General features: G+C 42.3%; 1 protein-coding gene across 4 annotated transcripts in view; it reads left to right on the top strand.

The window, feature by feature from the left end:
• The window catches only part of TNIK (TRAF2 and NCK interacting kinase), a 328,040-nt gene that overhangs the window by 163,137 nt on the left and 139,187 nt on the right, over positions 1-25,716 (top strand). For all 4 annotated transcript variants that reach the window (XM_059731143.1, XM_019500863.2, XM_059731144.1 and 1 more), the window contains exon 3: positions 24,463-24,519. In XM_059731143.1, the coding sequence (XP_059587126.1) occupies positions 24,463-24,519 (57 nt within the window). The remainder of the gene's footprint in view (positions 1-24,462; positions 24,520-25,716) is intronic.

Raw genomic sequence — 25,716 nt, 5'->3', positions numbered from 1 at the left:
GCACAAAAGGCAGTTAACGTTCATTTAATGCATACTGTGCTCCCCACTATTGAGGCCTTTACAAGTATACAAGATTTCTTTGTATTATCCTGGCCTACCTTTAAGACTTAATTGCAGTTGTGTTTTCCCTACTCACAGTGTTCATCGGTATTAGACAGTGATTGTACAAAAAGGAAAGAAGCAAAGCAGAAGTGTGTGCTATGATTTAAAAGCATAGAAGAGGTACTAAGCAGTTTCTAGAAGGCTGTGCAGTTTCCCACCCCCCTCCTCCCATGCTCCAAAGAATTGTACTGCAGACTAAGCTGAAGCTAGCAGATTTGAAAAAAAAATATAGGGCATATATAGTGCAAGGGATTTGAACATTAGCCTCCAAGAAACTGGAGTCAAAGAGAGATTGAATGGCTCTGTCGAGCAAGATTGAAGCTGTGAGTTACATGACTCTGTGCCATCTATTTAAGCAGCTCAGGACAAAATCCTGGGGGATTTATTTGAGCAAGGGCTGCAGAATTTTTTTCTTAAAGCTAGCCAATAAGAAACCATTTTTTCAGCAGTCAAGTATGCAGCTAGCTCCCAGTGCAACTAAAACTGACACTTGCTTTGCAGGCCATCATCCAGGTAATTTTCTGCAGGAAACCTTTGCCTAAAGAAAAGTAATAGTGACCAGGCAGGAAGTAATTTAATTAGGGGCAAGTGTAGAAAGATGTTGCTTGGGAGGCTAAGGTAGTTATAGAAAAGGACAAGGAAACAGGGAAGATTCAGGCTAGAAACTTTTTTGAGCTGCTCCACCATCTAGAGCTGTTGCTGCCTCTCCCAACTGAAATATAAAATACCATGGGAGTCTTGGATAAAACTGAGTGCAATCACTGAGACTGGACTCAGTATTCCTTTTAAATTGGGAAAACCTGCTGAGTTTCAAAGGGCAATCTGACATGCCTGCTTCCTTCCCAACTGCAGCAGGATGCAGGGAGCCTGGATGGAAATTCATGTCTGCCAGGTGCCTTGATCTCCCAGTGGCTTCTTCAGAAGCATGAGTGAGAAGAGAGTCTTGATGGAGAGCTTGGTTGCAAAATGCCCTCTTTTTCAGATCTCCAAAGGAGGCCAACTGTTTCCATTTTCAGGACAACAGAGCATTTTAGTTTTTCCAAAGAAATGTTTAGAGTAAAAATAATCTGACTTGGAGTAGCATAAAGTGAAGGTGGGGACACACATGTATGAGAATGGGTACATTGTAGATGCATAGCTAGCAGTCTGCAGTGTGGACAAAACACTTGTCCACAGCAGTAAGTTGAGGTTGACTGTGAAGTCATTAGTGGATCTAGGCAAACATATTTTTTGATTATAGTTATGGACAGTCTGGAATTTTCATTTCCTTGTCTGTATTAGCTTTAATAAAATCTTATTTTTGTTCTTCACATCCCTGGTGCGCCTGGGTAATTGGGATTGTGTTTTATCACTATGCATATGTACAAATATAATTGCCATTAACTGCAAAATCATTAACACTTTTTAAAACTTAATTATGGATATTAATTAATTTTAAATCACTGATACAACTCCCTTAGTACAAGGGTGTTTCAAGACTAGAGTATTATGTCAATTTTCCCCCCCTTTTTTTTTTCCACTGCCATCTGCCATGAATGCCTCTTGGTATTCATAGTAGATGTCAGGGATAAGAAAGTAGTACAGGTTTGCAGGAGTTTGTGTGATCTTTTTTCTCCACTGTTATTGCTGGTGATAAACCACATGGCCCCCTTGTACTTCACATTCCATCACCAAACTTGGATCTTGGTACTCTCAAATGGGAACTGAAGCCAAACAGATGGCATTATAGAGGTGTTTCAGTAAGCTGTATTTCTGTCAGTATGCATGGTATTCTATCCCCAGGAGCATTTTTTTCAAGTCAGAGGTTTTCAATGCAGTCACAGAGTCTGGGCCTGGATAAAAATGCATGATAAAACTGTTAGAATCAACAATTTAAAATCCAGTGGTGTTTATTTTATGGCAAAGACAAATATGGTGCCAAATGCCCTAGGAAAATAATGGTTGCATATAGCATGTCAGATACTTTGTGATAAATTGTTAGGCATAGGGGGAACAATGCATGTTGGCAAGTATTAAGGCATGTCTACCCTAGAGCAGTAAGCATGTAAGGAGCAATACTTTCTAAGGGTTTATCTTTGCTACAGCTACAGGGAACACAGCAGTGACAGATTTGAAACTTGTGTATGTGATGTAGGGACCTTATCAGTGCCCCTGAATGGTGGCTTAGCTTTGGAAATAGGCAAGTTCCAGTTCCAGGCAAGTAAAATGTGCTATAAAAAAGATGATGAAGAATGTAGTTTTGCTTTTACCGTGTGGAACCTAGATATTTTTATAATAATGTTAGAATAAATGTCACAAATGGGATTTTTACCTGAAGTGTTTAAACAGCTACTTTTTCCTTATCATTCTGGAGTCTTTTTTTGCTGCTGAATGATATGGAAATAATTTATGCTGGTTACTCTCAGCATATTAAAAAGTAGGTGAGAACAGTGACATACCTTGCTTTCCCTTGCCTGAGGGTAATGAACAGTTCTGGTTATATTAAAAGGCCCTAGAAAGCTTCAGAGTATCCTGGAATAGATTTTCCCCCTTTTTTTCATATGTGACAGGGAAGGGTACTCCTGGAATTCAGAAGGTGAATTCAGGAGAGAGGCTAGATTTTGAAACACTTTTAAGTTTTATCATTCTGACCATGGCTTGGTCACCATGGCCTTTACCCCACTAAGATACTGAATAGGAATTCACTAGCTTCCAACAGTTTCAAAAGTGAACATAAAAGCCTGTCTTACTTCTTGTACATATTAAAGATCCCATTTTACTTGGGGAGTGGGAGTAGGAGGAAAGGAGGTTTGTTCCCACGCTTATAGTACTAGTGTCTATAGTTCACCTTCTTTGGTAGGAGAAGCCTACAATATGGGCGGTTTTGTGAGGGGGAGAGGAAAAAGGGTTCAAGCAACATCCCACATGGATCGTACTCCCTGCTAGCACCCACTCAGTGTAAGCCACTCTCTAAGTGGTAGAAAGTCTGTTTTCCACCCCCCATGGCTGGCACCACTGCCTGCCTGTGCTGTTAGGTATAAATTCTTCCTCTTATGGGGTCTAAAAATGAATGCATTTCCCATAGCATTCAAAGGACTGCAGGAAGCCTTGTTTCTCGCTGTAGGGCAATGTATCCCAGTCCTGTTGGAAGGAATAATCTGGCCTCATTATCAGAAACATGGCCTCTGTAAAAGAGTGTTGTTGTGGGTCTCTTAGAATGAGATTTAATGTATGTACTTAATACTGTGGTGCTGCATAGGCAATGGTATGAAACAGAAGCACTGAGGGGGTGTTAAAGGGTGGTAATAGCATGGCTGTCATGAACTAGCTTTGTTGGGAACAGGCTGTACTGCCTTCTTGTAGTTGCTGGAAATGCTTGATTTTTTGCAATGGGTGAGAAGCATAGAAGAATGGAACAGAAGGCAGAAAGAAGGATATGAAATTATAAAGACTCTAGAACAAAAACAGTGCAGGGAGAGTGTGTGGAAGAGAAGCGGGTGTGCATGGTGACCGGGGTGATGCATTTATCCTCGATACGCAATAAAGTGACTTGGGACTTGGTTGGGGAAGTCTGGCTGCCTCGTATTACATTCTTCTGCACCCTTTCCTTCCTGAGTGATAGGCAGTTTGCAAAATTAACCCCACTCCATTCACTTAAGGAGCATCTTTAAATCTCCTTCTGTGAGAGGATAGAGAGTGGCTTTCTGGGGGAAGCTTTCAAACAATCCAGGCAATGAGACCAGCTACTCCTCTTTTCCATTCCTTCTTTTCTCATCACCCTGTCTTGAAAGATGATACCATTGCTCCCAGTGGATCAAGGCTAAACCTTTGTATGCTGCAGCATCCACTCATGTGTGACCTTTTCATCCTGTACCCATTACATGGACCAACACCCTATCCTCCTCACAGAGGTTTCCTGTAAGAAACCTCCACTTATGCATTTGGTCTCCTTTGCATTTTCCTTCTAGTGTTCATCTGTTTGCTGGTAGCGTCTGCTTCACGCTCTGGTGCCCGGCCCTTTTATGTTTTAGGTTGCATCTGTTGTGGAATCTGCATCACTGGATGTTTTTTAAGAACAGGTTAGAGACAAACAGTTGTCAGAAATGGTTTAGATAGAGTTGATCCCGCCTTGGGGCAGGTCGGTGGCCTGTCCCTTCAAGCCATATTTCCTGTGATCCCCCTAACAAAATTTTAATCTCCTTTTAAGACAGAAACTTTGCTTCCTGTGGATTGGTATAGCCTACCTCCTCCCCCTCCTCCCCCTCCCCATTCATCTGGTGTAAATATCCTTCACCTTGCTTAGCTTAAATCCTTCTTATGCATAGTCGCACACAGCAATCTACAGTCTATAGCCCCAACCATGTATGAAAAAAATCCTTTGTACCTCTGTGTGAATAAAAATATATAAATAAATATAATTCGTTACTGGTAATTGGGCATCTGACTTTGCTTACCTTGCTCTTTTGCAGTATTGCCGTAGTGCAGTACATGCTTTACAACTCCTGTCTCTGAATAGATATTTAGAATGGATAGTAAGCTGCATCTGGAACATCTGTTTACAGAAATCTGTGGGTTTGTAATATTAAAAACTCTGCCTGTGCTGATATTTTCAGTGTCTGAAAGTGGAAGCCATCTGAGGACCACAGTAGTATACAGGATGCAGAATCATTATATGTCTTGGAAATTAATGTTTGAAATAAATTGTTTAGAAATGGGTTCTGAAGCACCATAATATAAGCAGGGTTGCCAACCAAAGATATTTTTTTTCTTTTTACTGACAATCTACAAATGTTTTACTAACAACCAGACTCTTTTACTGACATAATGTAAAAGTAACCCATCTATGAGGTTCCAGACAGTGGTTACAAGAGCTGGGTTAAGATTTAGGGGTTTAACACCAACTTTCTAAATCCTGACTTGAGCCCCCATCCAGAAACCTGGGAAAATTTAAATTTCAACTGTGTTTTCGAACGTAAACAAATGTTCCCACTCGCAAGCAATATTCAAATGAAGTAGGCTTATTATAGGGGGGAAGAAGGGATAAAAACACAACCTTAGAGAGAACCTTGATGATTAGACATGAACTGAAATCCAAAACAATTAGGTCTCAGTCACTAGCAAACGATCACAGGGGAACTACCACCTAGCTTACCCCCCACAACCTTACCCTTGCCAGCCTGCTCTGCCCATCCCAGCATGGACCCCCTCCTACCACCTCTCTCCCCTCCCTGCCCCACAATTCTGTCCCAGCTCCACTACCCCTTCCCTGTCCTTCCTGATGCCTCAGACTACTCAGGACCATGTCACCCTGCTTGCCTTCAAGATGAGCAGCCATTACAGGGAGGCCATGGCTGACCAGATGCAGTAACTGCACATGGCTGGTAAGGGGGATAAGGATGGAGCTATGGAAGCTACTGTAGGCCACAAAGCCCTGACGGGGAGCTGCACTCCTATTCAGACACTAAGGGCTCTTAAACATGTTCAGGGAGGCTGCTCCAATGCTTTGTAATTATAGTGCATCAGAGCAGACTCAGTTAATCAGGTCTGCTGGAGTGTTATAATTACCATGTTCCAGCAGGCTCTTGTATCACATGCATCAGTGTCCTCGTGCTGAAAAATGGCAGCAGGGCGTTTTAAACTAAAGCTCATTTGAGCTTTAGTTCAAAGCACCTCACTGAAATTTTACAATGCAGAGACACTGATACAAATGATAATCTGGATGCTTTAATTAGAGTGGCTCAAGAGCTGCTGCCCCCTGTCCCCACCCCTACCTTTCAGAGGATGTCTGTAGATGCCCCAAGTGTGCTGCTCTGCTCTGTCAGCTCATCAACTGGTGCATCCAACCTTGTTTTGACAATGGATCTTCAATCAAGCTCACAGTTTCTAAGGTTTTTTTTGGACAGCTTATTATTTTTACGGACTTCATGGGCAAGACTTTTTAGTTTCTTTTTTTTTTTTTTAAAGGACTCCCCCTAAATTTGTGGACAATTAGCAACTGTGAATATAGGTCTAGCAGATTTATAACAGAAATCCCTTTGTATTTATTTTTATTCAGTAAATTATTTTAAGTGACCTGGGTCTAGGAGCTTTGACAGCCTGTAAAAGCAGTGGCATATCTGTGATTATGACTGTGAGCATGGAGGGTATCATCCTTTGAAGATAGCCAGCTGGAGTGAGAGACTGCCAGATATGATGGATAAAGCCTTCAGGCCCCCAAGGAAAACATCCATCAACATCTTCATTTTGTGTGCGCCCCTCTGTTTGAGCTGATCCCGTGAACTAAGGTGTGAGGTCCCTAGTTTTAAGTTCTTTTTCAAAACAAACCCTCCTGCTGTGCTGCTTATAGTGAATACAGTTTTGATCTTTTCAGGTAATCCCTTTTGTTATGCCCTTTCCATGACTTCTGTCCATCCTCCATCTGTTCACTCTTCCTTGAACTATAGACCAGCGGTTCTCTGGAAAGCACCTAGTCCATTTGTGGTGCTACTACAAACAATGAACTGATGATGATGATGATTGTAAATGCATCTGTGGAAGTGGCTCATAGATTCAGCTTCTAGAATCAGTTTTGGTCCCTGTTTATCTAGGTTAGGTTCATAAATTGGTGCCCATTACCATAGCATCTATATACCTCTCAAAAGAATGACAGTGATTTTTTTTCCTCCCAAATTCTCATTTTCTTCCTTGCTGGGATTCTATTCTGTTCTGTTCTGTTCTTGTTTGTTAACATTTCTACTCAACATAGAAAACGTGAGTTAACTTGTGAAGAGATAAGAGGCAAACTAAATGCAATTCTAGAAATGAGGTCTGACTTCTACGGTTGTCCTATTCACCTGCATACTATAAACAGTATTATTCCTAATGCTGTATAAATATGTTAATTTAACAATTTAGTTCACTAATCTAATAATCCTTCCCTGCTTTACTTAATGTCAGGATTCTTGTAGAGCTGCTGTAATGGAATTCTAGCTCTACCATTTATACGCCTCGGTCATATTTTGGATTGATACCGAGGATTAGGAACATTTCACTCCAAGGGTTGGCCTTGTTCGGTCAACTTGAAGCATTAGTTTGGTTTCATACGATTAGAGCTTTCTCTGCTGGAAGAGGATTTATATGCTTCCAGCCTTTATGTTGTGCTGAAAGCTCTGGCTGTTCAGTCGAACCTAAAAAAAAGGTTCAGTTAAAGTGGGGGTGGGAAATATCCATCCTGACTGTATTTGTGAAAAGTTGCATGTGTGTGAATGTGTGTTGGACTTTTTTTTTTTTTTTTTAACCTCATAAGTAATAAAGGAAAAGGATGGGAAATAGGAATAAAATCTGTGGTTGTCCTATTCAGTAAAGTTATTTTGCTCTCCAAGGGGACAGCGTCAGATCACTTGAAAAGCGAGCAACCACTGTAGGCCTATCCATGTGGAGATGAGCAGGGAAAGAGAAAATATATTTCAGAAATGTCAGTGCATTAGTGAATAAGGTTGAGGGTGGCTGTATGTTTTCTGGCTTGGTCTTCTTTATGGAGTTTAGCTTCCTATTACACATGTGTTTGTATTAAAATAAAGTGATCTTTACAATAAACCCCAGTTCTATGGAATAATACCATAAGCAGTGAATGTGTCAAAGTCTGAGAAGGTTCTTAAACCTAGAAATGCTCCTAACTGAAGATCCCACTTAAATTGGCAAGCAAGTTCTTCCACCAACATAGCTCTAAACTGTTCTCCACGCCCTAGTGAGGGTACATTTATGCATGTGGACTGTCCCTTGCAGTGGAAAGTGATTCATGCTACTAGCCTTCCTTCCACACGTGTACAGATAGCGAGTCAGGAGAGCTGCTGAACCGTTATTAGAGGCGGTTGCATTCTGGAGTGCTGATTTTATGAAGATGCTTTACACATGTTAAAGATAAAGACTCCCATGGAGATTAATGGCAAGTGCTTAAGTACTGTTTTTACTTGATTGTAAGACAAAATTCCCCCCCCCCTCCCCCCCATTCAATATGGGGGAAATCAAGCCTCATTTTACACTTGCATATGGCTTGCCTGAAAATTGAAAAGGCGTGGATCAAGGTTAGTGAGGAGGTAGCACAGCCAGGCACCTAACATGCAGTTGTTAGCATTTAGGGTGCCCAGGCCGCCCTTGGTATTTAGGGTTCCTGGCTGGCCACTGCAGGGTGACTCCAAGCTGCTTCCTGCCGGTGTGTGCTGACTTTCTTTGGCAGTTTCTGGCTAGAAAGTGCGCATGCAGCTCAAAATGACCAGGCAGGCGCTGGCTAGGTACTATCCTCGCAGTGTGGGGTTTCTGACTAGTGCATGCCAAGTGGCCCTGAGCTGCTGCCTGAATGGCAGGTGCCAGCTGGGTCCATTTCTGTCTTCCAGGTTGCTCCAGCAGCCCTTCTGGAAGCTGCAGAAGGGAAGCAGAGGTGGAGGATGCAGAAGGCTGTTGTGGGTCTGACTCTGGCTCCGACCCAGCCTCGGGGCCTGAGGTTGAGCCTTGGCAGCTGCCTGCTACTCTTCACTTTGTATATGAACATAAGACGAGGGGCTTTTCCTCCCATACTGATTGGTGGGGGAGGGAGCCTCATTTTAGATTCAAGTAAATATGGTACTTTTTATAGAGTATAGATTCCCTACCAAAAATGCTCATATTTTGCTAATATTTTTGCAAATATTCTTTCAATCCTATCTTCCAGTGACAGTTATCCCATTTCAACATACGGTTGAAATGTGTCCTTTCATGTGATTTCCTGTGGAAAAACACATTTGACCATTTCTTACAAAGCAAGAGATAAAGCGCACCCCATTCTTCTCTCTCCTCCCCCCCCCCCCCCCCATGGAAATGGCAGAAATTTTGCTGCAATGTTTTGATTGCTATAGCAAGGTAATCTCCAAGCCTGCTTTATTTGCATCCTGTAACAAAACTGCTGTTGCCAGTCAAAGGTGCAGAATTGTCTTCCCCCCGGTTTGCCGAGCTCTAGTGATACATTAATACTGCCTACTGGGGGGGGTGTCTGTCCTTGATCAGGGTTTCTTGTCTAAAATGCGCCCCCCCCTCCCCCCCCCCCAAAAAAATTCTTCAGTAGTTTGACCTAATATTTTATAAATGATCTGGATTTTACTTCTGGTACCTCTCTCTTCCCTTTTTCAAATGCCCCATATCGGATCAGGCCCTTCGGGTTTGCCTGTACTGTATAGGAAATTTGAGGGAAAGAATGATAGCTAGTGCATGGTATTGGACTACCAAGTGCAGACACTCTTATGCACTGCGAGTACCTTTTGGGCATACATATTCTTTTTCCTTCTTGATGAGACTTAGTTATAACACATTCTCTTAAAATTCCCTTGGAAGTTGATGGGAATTAATCACATGAAAGCATAGGACTTGGCCTATCATTACTTTTCTAATTGAACAGACGTTTTGCTTTTTGTAAAATAAATGTTTTACAAATTTCCCACTTTGCTGGCTGACTCAATTTTTCCTACACCAACCTTATATTTAGTGTATCTGGTGCTTTTACTTCCTCAAACACAGAAATTTATTTCAAGTAAGCCTAAAGAGAGTTGTAAACCAAATGAAAGCTAGAGTACTCTGTTGAACAATACAGTTTATGCTCATTTTCTGACAGGGAACAGCCCGTTTTTTCAATATTTAACCATTCCTTTTTTTTTCATTGAGCTTTTCAGCCTTCTTGGAGTTTTTAGTAGGATCTTGAGATTCTTCTAGATGTGAAATAAGTTAATGCCACCAAGTTTAGTTTGTAAAACCTAAGAGCAAATTTCTGTTGGGCATTATAAAATGTTCTCATTTAACATTCACTGTGGCAGTTTAGCTGCATATCCTGGTACTTCCTAATTTCACTGTTCAACATAATATTGCATTTGTCAACACCAGTGTATTTCATAATATTTTAAGTTAATTTTACCAAATGTAATTATTTAATACTACAAAATATTAATATATGCATCTTAAAGATGCCATCTACTAAGCAGAGGGACTCTTCTTCAAATTGGCTGGATAGTGCCTCTCTCTTCTTCTCTGCAAAAGTCAGTCATAAGCCTCACAGTTCATTCCAGGTCTCCCTGCACAGTGATAAAAGTGCTCGGATGTGTCACTTCCTCGCCCATAAAGGTCTGTTTACAGGCCTGCAACACTAATAACTCCTAAAGTACAAGTCCCAGAACTACTTTGCTGTGGAAGAAAACCAGACATAGATTCTAACTGGGACCAGAATTCTCTTTAAAAGTGAAGATCACACTGTGACAGGTCCCTTGTGAGCCCAAGAGCTTTGTGCCAGGTCCCAAAGACAGGGCTACGGTCCTTGCTTAGAAGACGTTACAAAATTAGACCCCTCTCTGATCTCACTGATGCTCCATGACATTGCAGTTGCAGAACTTGGGCGCAGGACAAGTGGTATGTTGTAAACAGAACATTAATTCGGTAGAAGTAATTGATGATTTCCCACCTGTCAAAAGTTGTAAAGTACCATTCTAATTCTGTTTTGGAAAGAACATTTGTTCATTGGACTTGTTAATAGGTTAAAAAGCGTATCCTTGAACCTAACAATTCAGAGAGAAATATGGTCAATAAAAACGACATTGGGTGGCTGCAAACTTTAGTTAGTTATTTTAGCTTCATACAAGAACTTAAAAGAAGACAATTACTTGGTCTCCAGGCCTGGCAAACTTAGTTGTCGACCTTTTATAAGAGAGGTTTTTTTTGTTGAGCAATTTTCTCTGTTTACTGTGACCTTCTAGAATTGAGTTAAAAATTAGGCCTCTTTGTCTAGTATTAATTCATTCTTTTTCAGCAATGGGAAGGAGAGGAGTTCTCGTTCTTTTCTCAGTTATACACCGAAATCTTCAGATAATTCTGCACAGTTTGTGAGAGCATGTAGATCCTCTTGCCTTTAAATATCAGCAAATTTTACATGCTTGCCATCTTAAAATGCATCTGGATTGTAGTTGTACATTTCCATTTTGAAGTTTTCTTCAAAAGCCCTGTCATTAGGATTATGTACAGGGTTTGGGCTTTCCAGCTTGAGTGGTATGCCTGGGAGATGGAAGCAATCTGATATGCTTCCAGAGTGGTTATGCCATGTCTGGTTTGATCGCTGGCTAAAATAGGAATGTTGCCGTTTTGAGTGATCGTACCATTTCCTTCTTTCATTGAGTTCAATAGGCACTGGATCAGACCCTTTTTAATAAAGAATTTGTGCGTGTATTACCAAACAGTAGGTCGGTAAGTGTAATACCTATGTAATCAATAGCTTTGGAGGTCACAGGTAGGATTTAAGTGGTTCAACAGCTGTAAACTAATTGTATGCACATAGAAACTCTTTCTAAAAGCGAGAGAGACATCCCTATTTCATCAGTTCTGGTCTATAGAAACAGTGAGCCTTTTGAATAGGACCATTAGGCATTGTGATCAGTTCAGAGGCAGCCAGATAGCCATTCCTTACTCTTTTACTAGCACTCTGGGTGACTTCTGGCCAACAATTTGTCTGAGTTTCACCACTGGAGAATGGTGAGAATAATATATCATTCCTTTTTGTAAAGCACTTTGAAATCTGTGGATGACAAATAGTCCATAATGGTGTGATGGTAATAGTTTTGCTCTGTTCATACAGGCAAAACTCCCAGTCTCTTGATGAGTGTTGCTCGAGTTAGAACTGAAGGATCAGGCCCTTTATCCCCACACTTGTCAAGTGACTACTGTCTTTTCCATTGAAAAGGAAAATTTTCTAAGAGGTTCAACGCAAGGCCCACTTATGGTTTCACCCTTGCTTAAGTCCTAAGGCTTATGTTGGCTCCTTTCTCTTTTTCACTTGGAATACTTGTTTGCTGTATGAAGAAGGCCTTTTTTCTGATATACTAATAGCAACATCTGCACAGGCTAATGTTGAGTAAATGTAATCAGAATGTCAGGGCCCAAAGTACTTCAGTGAAGCAACTGAAATTTATTACTTTACCAACTTTTTCCCCATGCTAGCCCTTGGTGTTTTATGGACTATGAGCTATGGAAGCATTAAAATGCAACTTTTCTCATCTTCCTTATTCACATGCATTAGAGTTATTTCGGTACAATCCAATGCCATTGTCAGGTTAGTGATAGCTGGGATAACATTTGGAAGGGAATTAAAGCATGAGTTTATATTCAGATGAATGTTTAATAAAAAATTATGACGGTATAGAAGTTTACACTTGAATAATCTTGGGTTTATACTTGGGTTTAAACCAGCATGAGCAGGGGATATATATGTCAGGCTCGCTTGTGCGTGCACATGCTCTCTCAAATGCGCTCTCTAATGTGTGTGTATTTGTACTTTTTGTTTAAGTCATCATGTGCATCAGGGGTTTGTGGTTAGGCAGAATGCTGTGTACTCAAGCTAGAACGTGGTCAGTTTGTCCCCCCCCTCAAACCACCTTCTCTTTAATAACCACGAGGAGCCAGAACCTCATGGGGCTTTTTTAATTTCATGGGAAGAGCCTGCATCCCCAGCAGCACATGATTCCCTAACAGCCAGGTAGGGATTGATTTACTCAGAACTGACTTGCCGCAGGACAGCACAGCCATCTGTAACCCCAGTGTCTGCAGTACTTGGAGCTCTGGGTTGCTTGAAGGATTGAATGAATGGATGTTCCTGGGGGGTCTCCAGTGTAAGTACTGAGTCAGTCCAATCTTACCTGTGTTGGTGAGAGCTGGTAACATAATACTGCAAAATGTGGGGTGGAGAATAGAAGTATTCTTAAATTACCTCCACTTTGGTAACTCTCCTGGCAGCTTCTTGTAATCCATGCAGGTAGAGAAACAAGGCTGATTAAAGGGGTGTATGTTGTAGCCGTGTTGGTCTGAGGACACAGGCAGACAAAATTCTTTGGGTAAATCTGATATCTTTTATTAGACCAACTCAAATAGCTGGAAAAACTCAAATAGCTGAAAAAATAGTTGGAAGAATTTTTCCAACTGTTTGAGCTGGTCTAATAAAAGATTTACCCAATTAACCCGGAGGGCTGATTAAATACATTTCAGGCTCTGATAGATCCTCTTCAGAGTAAATGCTCTTCATAGCTTTACAGAGTAGTATTCTGCTTCGGGATTCCACAATGTGTAGATGAGTTGTCATCGTTTTGGAGACTGAGCCTGTGTCAAGAGGACAGAAGAATGAAGAAAAATGAAATCATTGAGATCCACATTTGCACTGTTTGTCACTTAAGCTAGAGACAGACATTCAAAAAGCTGGAGCCTGAATTGATTCAGTCTTTGCAGGTTAGTCTAACGTGCCCAGGTTGAACCAATTTGCAAGTGCACGGACATTCCCTCTTGACTGGGGAAATGCAGGCACATGCCTGCAGTTGCTCAGGCCAGGGGGGGACGACACAACAGGACGTGGAGTGCTAGAGTCTGCCCTTGCTGGCAGGGAAACTGTGCTGCAGGGGGTGGCCAGCCTGGGCAGTAGCCTGGGCTGAACTGGCCATGGAGGGGTTTAATTTCCCGCTCTCTATCTCACCAGCAGGGACCTGAGCCGGGGTCCACCAGGCGCTCTCCTGTCACTGCTGCAGCACCAGGGCCAGGTATGGCCAGACACTGGCTGGCATGGCCTCCTGAGGCAGAGGGGGCAGGGATGAGAGGTTATTTTCCCCCCATCCCCTCTGCCCTCAGGGGACCGTAGGCAGGATCTGCCCATCCCCGCCACCACCGCTCACTCCCTGCTTGGGGCAAGCAAAGGAATAAGCCCCCTCCTGTCCCCTCCACCAGATGTTGGAGGGAGAGTGGAATAACCCTATCCCCTGCCCCTCACCCCCCCAAGGGGCACTGTTGGCCAGCCTCTGGCTGTGCCCCAGCCCGACTGCTGGAGCGGCAAGGGGGCAGAGCTCTTGATGGGAGTAGCAGCCCCTGTCACGGTGTCCAGGGAGGGTGAGCCTCTTCCCAGCTGGGGCTGCACTGCGGGGTGGGCGTTCACCCACTGGGAAGGGGCTCATGTTCCAGAAAACCATGACAGGCTGCTGCCCCCATCACAGCTGCTTTCCCCTCGCTGCTTCAGTGGCTGGGTGGGTTCAGGGCCAGAGCCCGGCTGGCAGGACCCCTTAGGTGGGGGCAGGGAGCAGGCTTATTTCCACCCTCTGCCTCTGGGGGACCTCAGCGGGGTCTGCTTGCCCCAGTTGCCACTGCTGTCCACTCTGTGCCCAGGGCAAGTGGCAGAATAAGCCCCCTCCTGCCCCCTTCCCTCCAGCATCCAGTGGAGGGGGAAGGAGGGGGTTTATTCTGCCACTTGCCCCAAGCAGCCACTGAGCAGCGGCAGCGGTCAGGGTGGGCAGATATGGCTGCAGTCCCCCAGGGGCAGAGGGGGTAGAGGAGGAGCCCTTTCCCTGCCCCCTCTGCCTCAGGGACCATGCTGGCTGGCGTCTCGCCACACCCAGCCCCACTGCTGCAGCAGTGAGGGGGGAGCGCCTGGCTCGGGTCCCTGACGGTGGGATAGGAAGGGAGAATTAAATCTCTCTGTAGCCAGTTCAGCCCAGGACCCTGCTCCTGCCTGTCCCTGTTCTGGCTGAGGAGCAGAGGGGTGGGGCGGGGCCAGCCCTGCTCAACTGGAGCAGAGAGCCCAGCCTAGAGAGCATGCTGGGATGCTGGGGGACTCTGGTTTAACTTAAACCAGGAAGGGCATTGCATAAACCGGTTTGAGCTCAGTCAGTTAAGTCTGAGCTTATATTCAATACTACATTCAACCAGACTTATCTCAAACCAGTTTCAGCCATTTTGGAACTGGTTTATGTGCACTGAAATTATGTTCTGTTACAAGTTTAAACCAGTTTGTGATCACTTAATGCAGTTTGTGTAATGTCTGTCCGTAGCCTTACAGGTGCTGCCAGAAAAGCTAATGCTTGTATTTTATGCAAAGCAAAGCATGTTTGCCAACATATCTGCCATTCATTTTTACCAGGCATGGCCTCTAAAGATATGATGAGCTGAAATATAAATTTCACAGCCTTTTTAAATCTGTCAATGTTAGAAGTAAAGAGGCCCAAAGTAAATAGCCTGTATTTGGATGGAGAATAATACAGAATTTTAAAAGAATAATTAATATATCCTTATTGTTACTGCATGCCATTATAAAGGAGGATCACCTTCATTTCTGAATGCAGAAGGGAAATGTTATTCCATTAGTTGGGAACGTTATCCATCCAAGAGACTAGATGTATGCTGTACTGATTCAAAGGGGCTGCAACAATTGTCTTTCAGTGACAGCAGCTGCAATTTTATTCAGCATTTTCTGTAGCAAACAGTGTAGGCCCATCTGCTTAATCCTTTAGACACCTTGCTGGAAACGCTGTCACATATCAGTATGAGACCAAGAAACAAAATCAATACTACGTGGTTTATTCCAAAGACAGGAGTGCAAAGCAGCATAGTCTGCAGTGAGAACACCGTACACCTTCCGTAGGCTGTCAGTAGGTACTTTCCCCAGCTCCTCTGATGAGTGGAAGATCTGAGCTTTTGTTCAGTCATTATTCTGATTTCCTTAGGAGCCTTAGGGCCAATGATCTTAATGAAGTCAAAACAACGCTTTTCTTTTAATGGGAGCAGGACAGGGTTTTAACAGGTGCTGAGCTGTCTTTAGCTTTCCTTGACCCTGCTGGGACATTGCATGTCACAGTCAGAAACATGGTCTGGAGAAGGAAGTATGGTCTCATAGTTGCAGGTTGAATCCTAGGTTCTGTTCCTATTAGTGTAAAAAAGTTATAAGTCCTTGAGAGCCATATTCCAGTGATTTTTTTTTTTTTTTGGGGGGGGGGGGGTATGGGCTCCTCCATTTTCAAATGACAGTTTTAAAAACATGTGGCCTGATTCAAAAGAGCCAAGTATTCAAACTCTCACGTGGTGCACTAAACCTAGCTGTTTAGTTAAGTGTTTGAATGGGACTTTTCATTCCATCCAGGAAGAGCACACACCAACTGCTGAAATATCCTTAGCCTGACAAAGGGTTTTTGAACCCGAAAGCTTGCTTAATAACTATTCTCCAACTATTTGGGTTGGTCTAATAAAAGATATCAGATCCACCCAAGGAACCTTGTCTGAATGGGAGTTTAGCTCTTCTGAAAAATCTGGCCTTGATTGTGGGTACTAAGCATCCAAGCACTTCTGCGGCTTGACTTCAGATTCTCTGACCAGTTAACGAGAGATGAAGCCAATAGGAGGTTTGAATGCTCAGCCCCCTCTGTGGTTAGACAAAGGGTGTGGAGGCAAGGAACAGGGAACTAATTAGGGTCTGCAGCCTGATTATTCAAGAGTGACTAGTGATGTTGAGTGTCTCCATTTTTAAGTGGAGACCTCTTTGGGAATCCCGGCTTTGAAGAAGTGCTGCCCCCACCTTCCCATTGAAAATTGATCCATTGAGACATCTTCTTAACTTGAGTCCCATAAAAACAGAGACACCAGAACCCAGTAGCCACTTGAAAATGTTAGGCTCCTATGTTCATTTTTAATAAAAAAGCAAAACTAAGATGCTGTTTCTTTGTTCCCTGTAGCAGGTGAGTCGTTTTGATGGTGTGGGGCAGGCACTGGCTACAACAGTGGTCTATTCTGCCATTGCCAGTGAGTGGAAGAATTGAAAGACGTAGGATTTCTTGTAGGCTATTGACTGCAGCTGCTTTTTTTCTGGCTTAACCCTTGCTTGCATTGCATTCCTCCTGGTCACAGTAGGGGGGAATATATCCTAAATGAAAATGCAAGTAGTGTTTTGATAAATCTGTGAGTGGTTACATGGAAGAGGAATGCAGGCATTCAGTTCTAACATTGATTTAAAGGAAAACTCCTGTGTGTTTAGATCAAAGGTTCTACAGATGCACATGTTATTTCAAAGCGATAATATATATTGTTAAACTCCAAATGTAACACAGATTGGTGTGGAACATGCACAGGAATTTCTACATTACTATAGTGACAGGTGCTTCTGAATACACAGAAGGACTGCTGTTTTTCTGAGGCAAAGAGACTGATGATGATTTTCTCATCTCCTTCCTTCTTACCTGGACTCTTATGGCAACAAGTGGCCTTTTCCATACCCAAATATGACCCATTACATTGGTAGCCCCATTCCCCACATCCAACTTGACCTTGTAGGAGATACTGATCTCCAAATTCTTAAAGTGGTTTTTTTTTTTTTTTGCCCCTCTGAGCCATCTTGTGACCTTCACCTTCCCTTGCTGTTCTTGGGAAGCCTGAGAGACCCTAATCCTGCCACAGCTTTCTGCTGATTGATGCTTATGCAAAGCTCAAGATAAAGTCAAAGGCCAAGTTAAATGCCACACAGATCTAGCAGCTGTGTTCTTCCCTTCTGTAAACTTTCTCAATCAGTCCTGGCTTTTGTGCCTAGTGGAAGGTGTTTACATGAGTGGTGAAGGTTGAATTTTGGGTGGTTGGAGGGTTGGCAAATAGTCTGGAGTTGAGGGAGAAAGAGCCGAGAGAAACTCTAGAATGCCCTGCTCCCAGAAACGGGGTCTCCCAAGCTTTAAGGTAGTTTTGAAATTTGCTTGCTCTGGTCCTTGATGCATGGAATATTTATCCACTTTGATACAAGCCAAGGCAACGTCGTTATCTTTAAAATGGAGTTAAAGAGAATGGATAATATGAGAAAAGGCAATGCACGTGCAAGTTCCCAAACAAAGCTTGTATATAGGATAAATACTACAGCTGTATCACTCAAAAAGTGTTTTCAGTAGCCTTAAGTGTCTTTGATGGTCTAAGTATCTTTCAAGTTCTTTGGGAACTTTCACATTCACTCTTTCTTTTGTCAGTGCTATTACCAGACCCAAAGTTCATTTAATTAAATGAGAATCTTTCCATTGGCTTCCGTTTTAGCTTAATGTCAAGCCCTTTAAAGAGGAGGTCCAGCATAGTGAATTCTGGCCTTAGCAAAAGTAATTTTATTCCTTTCCAAAAGACTCAATGTATGAAAACATGCTCCCATGTATTCTTCTGAACTAATGGGATCTGTTTTTTCTTTGGTTAGGGTCAAGTCTGTATTTGACAGCATTTGAAGGCAACGGCAGCCTTGGTTCTGGCTGGAACGGTCTGAAGCTCTTTGGTTTATGATCAGGTCTAAGTACCAATCTGTAACCTCTCTGTGGCAGTGCAAAGTTCACACTAAGCAATTTTAGCACTTGGCACAAGTTTTTTAGATACCTCAACTCATCCTGAGTTCAGATCTGCTGTGAAGAAATGTCATCTTGGTGTCCTAAGCCAGACTCATTACGGGTTTCCATTAAAATAAAGTGCTGTTGAAACAAACAGTGGCAACACTACTGGAATAATACTAAGGTCCCTTTTTCAGCTTTCACTTTAGTTTGCACGTACAAAGCACAGGATGCGGTTGCTAATACACAAGGGTTTTCAGTATGTAAAATTAGGATGCTAACTTAATTCTTGTATTGTACATGGTACTTGCATCATTTCTGGGTAACCTAGGTAAGAATTTCATGACTGTAGTTCAAAATAAGGAATATCTAACTTTGGCTTAAAGTGCAGAGAATATTTTTCAACACAAGTTGTATTACATTTTTGTTGTTGTTTATTATTCATAATGATGGTCTCAGCAACAACACTGAATATCATAGGTCTTAAAGGGACTGGGTTTATAACTGTATTAAGGAAAGAAAACCACCGTTGCTGACGGGATCCCTCTTCTGTTGATGAACTTGTGCCCTAATATAACTACACTGCTAGGACTTTGTACTGTAGATCAGGCTTTAAATCATAAGCAAAATTCCACCATCCCTGGATTAAAATTCAGTATGAATTTTCTGGTACAGTCTTAACTAGGACTGTTAAAACCCCACTATGATTTCACAGAGGAAAGGTGGTGTTTTTCTGTTGGTCCCATAAACACTGAAGGAGGATGGGAAACTAGAGTATATAATCACTGATATTAGATTTTCCCAGCACTTCAGGGTCATAAATCAATGCATTGTTTTCAGCAGCATAGTTACGACTGTCAGAAGGCTCTAAAATTCCTAGTTGCAGTCGGCTGTTCACACAGGTTGAGAAGCAGAAGCAGCTTTTTAGGTGGTAGCCAAAAAGGAACTCAAGCAGGCAATTAAGCAAAAAATATGGTGTTGACTGTAATTTGAATTTAAAAAAGAACCCCTCAGTTAAATGTATCTTAACTGGGTATTTTTACTTTATTCTGCTTATATATAAATCATGAAAATCCTGAATAGAGGGAAAGGAGAGTGGTGGGTGCTCGGAGTCAAGCCCAGAATTCCAGAGCTGCTAGCTTTACCATTCAGTTATGCATTGCTATACAGGAGCTATGGAATAAATAAGTATTGTGACAGCCCCAGGAGATTCAGACAGCACCACTATTCTTTTTTCTTCTTTCTGCTGTATTCACTAATGGAGCTGTCAGTTGTGTGAAACACCAGAATTACTTTCTGTAACACTGTAATGTTCCAAGTCAAAGATGTGAATTAAAGACCCCAAGGCCCATTGCAAGCCATGTGTTTGTCAAAAACAGAACAGGAAATACACTGTTTTCAGTGTCACAAATTGCTTCCCCTACCATGGCTTTCATTTCCTGAAGACTCGGTAAGTCTTGATTGCATCCAAGTGCATCCCCACCGTTGCTCTGTTGACACTAATGAAGATGCCCTAACTTTGGTGCACTAGCAGGGCAAATAAGGGTAAATTTGGGATTTGGTTTCCTAAATTGTGCTATCTAAATATATGGTATTCTAGGTATTCCCAACTCTTTCTAAAAACAATGTCCAATGGATACTTAACAATGTTTGTCTAGGGGCTTTTACTGAGGAGACAAGATAGTAGCGCATAATAATTTTGAGTGACCTGATCTTAGTGGAGCCAGGAAGAATTTACTTAATGATTTCAGTGGGACTGGGATGTTGCCCATTATGGATAGGTGGAGGAAAGCAGTAAGAAAGGGGCTATTCCTCTTCATTACATATCATCAGTGGCCACCTTCAGGACAGCTATTGCTTCATCATTTACTTGGAGATATTCCCTTTGGTGCTGCTGATTACATTGCACTCCTGTTCCTTAGTAGCCAGAGTATACATGTAATGGCTGAAGAAGTTGATTCCTTGAGTCATTTTTCCTTTCTAATTTATTAGATTTATCTTAAATGCTATGAGAATTGTTACCCTTCATCAATGTTGACCATGTGAAGAAACACCTTGAGAGGCTGGACACCTTCAAGTGAGCTGGCCCAGACAGTTGACACCCCAGGGTACTTAAGGAGCTGGCAAGCATCACAGCTCAGCCCCTGGCACAGATCTTCGAGAAGTTGTGGCGCTCAGGCGAAGTCCCCGAGGGTTGGAAGAAGGCCAATGTGGTGCCTATCTTCAAGAAAGGGAGGAAAGTAGACCCAGGGAACTACAGGCCCATCAGCCTGATCTCTATACCAGGGAAGATCTTGGAAAAAATTGTCAGAGACCGTTCTTGACAAACTGGCTGATGGCAACATCCTGAGGGATAGCCAGCACGGGTTTGTTGCTGGTAGGTCTTGCCTACCTGACACATCACCTGGACAAGGGAGAAGAGATTGACGTCATATATCTTGATTTTAAAAAAGCTTTCGATCTGGTATCCCATGATCATCTCATAGAAAAACTGGCCAACTGCGGCCTCGGCTACATCACAGTCCACTGACTGGGGAATTGGCTCCGAGGTCGGACCCAGAGAGTGGTAGTCTACCAAAGTCAATCATTGTGGTGTGCCGTGACCAGTGGCTGAAGAAGTTGATTCCTTGAGTCATTTTTCCTTTCTAGTTTATTCCTGCCAACACTAGGCATAATAAAACCCACCAGTGTTCAATTAGTAGACATTTTTGCATGTACAGGTTGAAACAACATATGAGCCCTGAAACCTGCTGTTGCTCCTCTCTTTGTCTTTCTAAATTTAAACTTGGCCATACTTTTTGAATTGTAAACAGTGCTGCCATTGGAATATGTACTGCTGCTCTGGCTGCATAAATCCCATCATTAAATGAGCAAGAAATCCTAGTGGGTGAATTAGTTCCCTACTGAAATAAGCATTTAGATGGAATGAAATGCAGTAGTGTTCTCAGAAATCACCCTGCAGCCTGTAGATTTGTTTTTTTGTACAGAGTCCACCCACCAGTGTTATTGTGGCTATAAATTCTAGGGGAGGAGAAGCCTAATGCCAGGCAATGAATGGTAAATCTGTACCCTCTTAAGGTCGAGGCAAAGCTGTAGATGATTGTAATCTGCAGGAAAGTGTTACTGGAATGTTGAAAGACCTGCTGTCCCCAAAGACCCTGGAGATAGTTTCAGCATCAAACCTATGTGGACAAGTTCTGCTGTTACGCTATTTTCATTCTGGAACAACCTGACACTGAGAACTTAGTTACTTTCACAATAGATACCAACATTCATTCCTCTGGCTTTTTCTTCTTTCCCCAAAATGCAGTCAGACCAGAGGTCCCTCAGTTCTGCTGTTGCTGAGAGTGCCTAGTGTGCCTCATCAATGTCTGGCTGCACGCTTATTCCAGTTTTCTTCTCTTGTGTACCCAAGCACATGTCCTGAAATACAGAACAGTAATGCTGTTCCCCCAGGACTCTGGGATCCTTTCCAGTGACTCAGTTTTATTCATATAACTTGCAGAGCTTGATGTTACACCAAAAAAAGTGGAATATTTCCATGTGATATACTTCTGGAAGGACAAAGCAAACCTGCTACCTCAGCTTGGACATTCTGTTCTATTAATGTTCAGCTCATACAAATGAAGAATGTGATAGCTGCTAGGAAGGCATTTCCTAAAGCAGAATCTCATCTGTATTTACATTTTCTCTAATATTATATCTTTCCTCTGGCAGGACCATTACCCTGCACTGCTCAGTCCCCAGCAGCTCTCACTGTCCCAGGTCCTTTCACTAATTTGAGAGGCCAGGAAAGATGGAGTGTATCAGAGCTCTACTCTTCAGTGCCTCCAGTGCACCTGCTCCCAGCCTGCCTGGAGTATCCAGACTGATGGATCTGGGGATTGTTGGGCCCTGTTAGCTGACCCCCACCTCCAAATTGCCATGCATTCCTTTTAAAAGTTGCTATGAGAGTGCAGGAGAGCCGCACCTAAACCTCAAGTAGCAAGGCCTTGTGGTCAAAATCTATGTGAGACAGGATGGTCTGGCGAACAGAACACGAGATGGTGGGTCAGCAAACCAGCCTTCTTCTTGTGGCTTATTGACTGATCGTGACCTTAACCAAATCCCTTTTCTTCATGCCTCTATTTCCCCTTTTGTCTATTAGTGGTAAACTCTAAAGGACAGGAGCTGCCACGGCATGCATCGTGTATGCTGCCTTATTCAGTGAGGCCTCAAAGTGCTACTGTATTGCAAACAACAGTTGGGAAAATGTGTGAGCGCTTTTGTGTAGCACCAAGGCATAAAAATACTGGCCCACAGACTTCCTTAGAGGAGAGGCGCTCTTTCTTTCTTGTTTATATTCTGCTCATGTGCTCTTTCAAACAGAAAATGGGGGGACTGTTTGTTGAGAAGAGTTTTGATATAAGGCTGTGTGATTCATTGATGGAGGGTGGGGAGCAAATAAACACAGAGCAAAATGCGGTACTTTACATGCTAAACCACAATCTATTTTTGTCTCATAATAATGAGAAAGAGGATGGTTTGCACATGACCTAGCCTTTCGGGGGCTGCCTCATAGTCTGTAAAGATCAGGAAAATGAGTCCTTTCAGAGCCTTGCTCTTTACACTTCAGCTTTTCTGTTTTACTGCCAGCAGGGTTTGTTTTTGAGAACCTATGACGTTATCTGCTGACACATGCTGACTGGTAGCAGCTCTTACTTTGTGGTTTACTTGATAGCAGTTTTGTTATTTTTAAAAGTCCATTGTCAGTTCACTTCCTTTTTGGAGCTTTTTCCCCTTCTGCTCCTTTTTTTGGTTACAAGATGGCTGAGTTGAGTGTTGCACAACAGCTGCCTTCTCACAGCTTTGCTGACTTTATCAGCGACTGAAAAACCAAAAGGCTCCACCTGTTGCAAGGAATCGAGGAACAAGGCAGGATTTATATCTATGCCTATTTGCTTAAATGCCTTTCGCAAGCAAGTAATATCAGGTTGTTTGAATATATGGTGTAGGTATCGGTTAAATGGTGGATAAAGCACTTCTAAAAATGCCTTAAGGTTGACCACTGAAAGTGGTGGATAAATATATTTTATCTTTGGTGTCCTTCATGAATGTTCAGTGTAACTGTGCTAATACCTACCATTAGTAATCAGTTTGAGTCAGGTGATTACTTTAATTTCCCTCTCATGTCTGGCCAATATTTTAAATCCATGCGTGGTTTGACATACTTTCCCAGTGTAAGCAGGTGACTAATTTTGAGTCCCATTCAGTTCTGGGGACTCATCTTATCAGAAGCTGACAGTTAGGCTGTATAACCACCCTTTCCATTTTGTGGTGTGCCCACATCAAATGAAATGAAGCCTATTCTTCTAATTGTTCCACCCCTAGTACCTCATTTAGCATCAAAGTGCAGTTTCAGAGGTATATTAGTCATTCATCTGCTCAGTCATGAAGTGAATTATTGTTTCAGGCTGGAAAAAAAATTAAACTGAAAGAAGAACGATCTCTTTTAAATCCTTAATGCTTTTGTTGAGGTAGTTTGTTGCTGAAAATGTCAATGTGGTCGAAGCCCTGCTCAGAACTTAGAGGAGACAATGAAATCACTGAACGGTATTAAATTCTCTTGTAAGCCTTGTAATGTATTGCACCCCACATGTCTTAAGTTCACTTTTTGACTGAGTGATTATTGGTAGCTTTGATCACACAGAGAGAGAGAGAGCGTGAGCAAGGGATAGTTGTCCCAGCATATTACCGTGCTGCTCTGAAGGGTGGTCAGACGTGCCTGTTCAGAACAGCAGTGCAATGGAATTGCTGTCGGTCTGTACTTCATTGGACATTTAATCATAATTGCGTGGACAGGGGGGGTGGTCTTTGTTCAAGACCTAAAATGGGAGTTTGAATCATGTTGTCCTTCAGAATTGAGGGACAGTAACTGAGCTCTTTTTACAGTGAAGGTGTAATAAGCACTCTGAATCCTTTACAAACTGAACATATGGGGGGAAAATATGTTTCCCATCATGGATGCTCAAGAAGATGACCTAAATTTTTGGGAGTGCTGCCAAAGAAGTAAGATTGCTTAAGGATGTTGTTGAAACAATGTTATGGTGACACATTCTGAGATGCGTTTTATGAAGGAGAGTACTTACTATGGGCCTATCAGGAAAGGCTAGTAATTTATTGAAGACAATATGACCATCCAATCTACTGAATTCTTGGTGCCAGTGTGTAACTTGAAGCAATGAAAAATTAAACTATTCCATTTTCTCTTTGACAGGGTCGTCATGTTAAGACAGGACAGCTTGCTGCTATTAAGGTTATGGATGTCACTGGGGTAACGTATCCTCCTTTTGCTATTTCTATAATTGTAAATTATTAAACAGGAATGGGAAAGAAGTTGCATGTAAAAACATGTGATGGCTCATAAAAGGTTGCTGCTTACAAGAGGCAAGTGTATTTAGGGCCCAGTTCTTCTTGCACTGAAGTCCATGGCAAAATTGCTTTAGGCTCCAGTGGGAGCAGGACTAAGTACAAAATGCATTTTTTGTATAAATAAGTATGCTTTTAAGTAGAAAATGTATCCAAAAGCCCCTTTCCCTCCCCACTGCCCAAATCCTACCACAACCAGAACAGCTGAGTTAAAAATGCAATTTTGGGTTCATAGGCAATTTCAAATTCAGAAAAATTCATTTTAAGAGCAAAATGGATTGTTTTACAATTTTTTTAGAGAACAAAAGATTGGAAAATTAATTTTGGGTCATAGGATAATGAAAGAAGGCTGGAAGGGACTCAAGAACTCCTGTGTCACTTGATCAAGGCTCATCTGTACACTATGCCAGACAAATATTTGTCTACAACTTAAAATTTCCAGTGAGAGAGACCTCCCTAGGTCTCTCTAGGTAATCTGTTTCAGCCTTAACTGCCTCATCATTAGAAGGGTTTCTGGCTGTAGCTGTGTTGGTCTAGGGACATAGCTTTCAGGCACAAGTACCCTTCTTCAGACATTGGGAGACTCTACTGTTGCTCTGTTTCCTTGGAGCTCTCAAAACAAGAGCAGTCTCCCTATGCCTGAAGAAGGGTACTTGTGCCCAAAAGCTTGCAAAGAACTTTGTTCCAACTACTCAGTTGGTCTGATAAAAGATATCGCATCTGCCCAAAGAACCTTTCCTGCCTTCATCATTGGAAAGTTCTTTTCTAATTTAGATTTCCTACATTCCATTTTAAGCCACTTGTCCCTTTCCTTATTGACCCAGGGCATAATTCATCCCAATTCTTTTTTACAACTACCAGTTCTGTATTTATAGGCTTTTGTCAGATCTCCCCCTCCCCACTCCTTTTGTTTTCCAGATGAAATAATCCCAAATCTTTCAACATTTTGTGACTTTATATGGTTTTTAGAACTATAATCATTTTTGGTACTTTGGCTACTTTCCCATTTGTTTATAACGTTCTTGGTGTGCATGGCCCAAAACGGGGCACAATACTCCAGATTTGGCCTGAGCTCTGATGACTAGAATATAAGAATCATTCT

The sequence above is a fragment of the Alligator mississippiensis genome, chromosome 7 (assembly GCF_030867095.1).
Source record: "Alligator mississippiensis isolate rAllMis1 chromosome 7, rAllMis1, whole genome shotgun sequence".
NCBI lineage: Eukaryota > Metazoa > Chordata > Crocodylia > Alligatoridae > Alligator > Alligator mississippiensis.
This window is presented reverse-complemented; position numbering and strand designations above follow the sequence as displayed.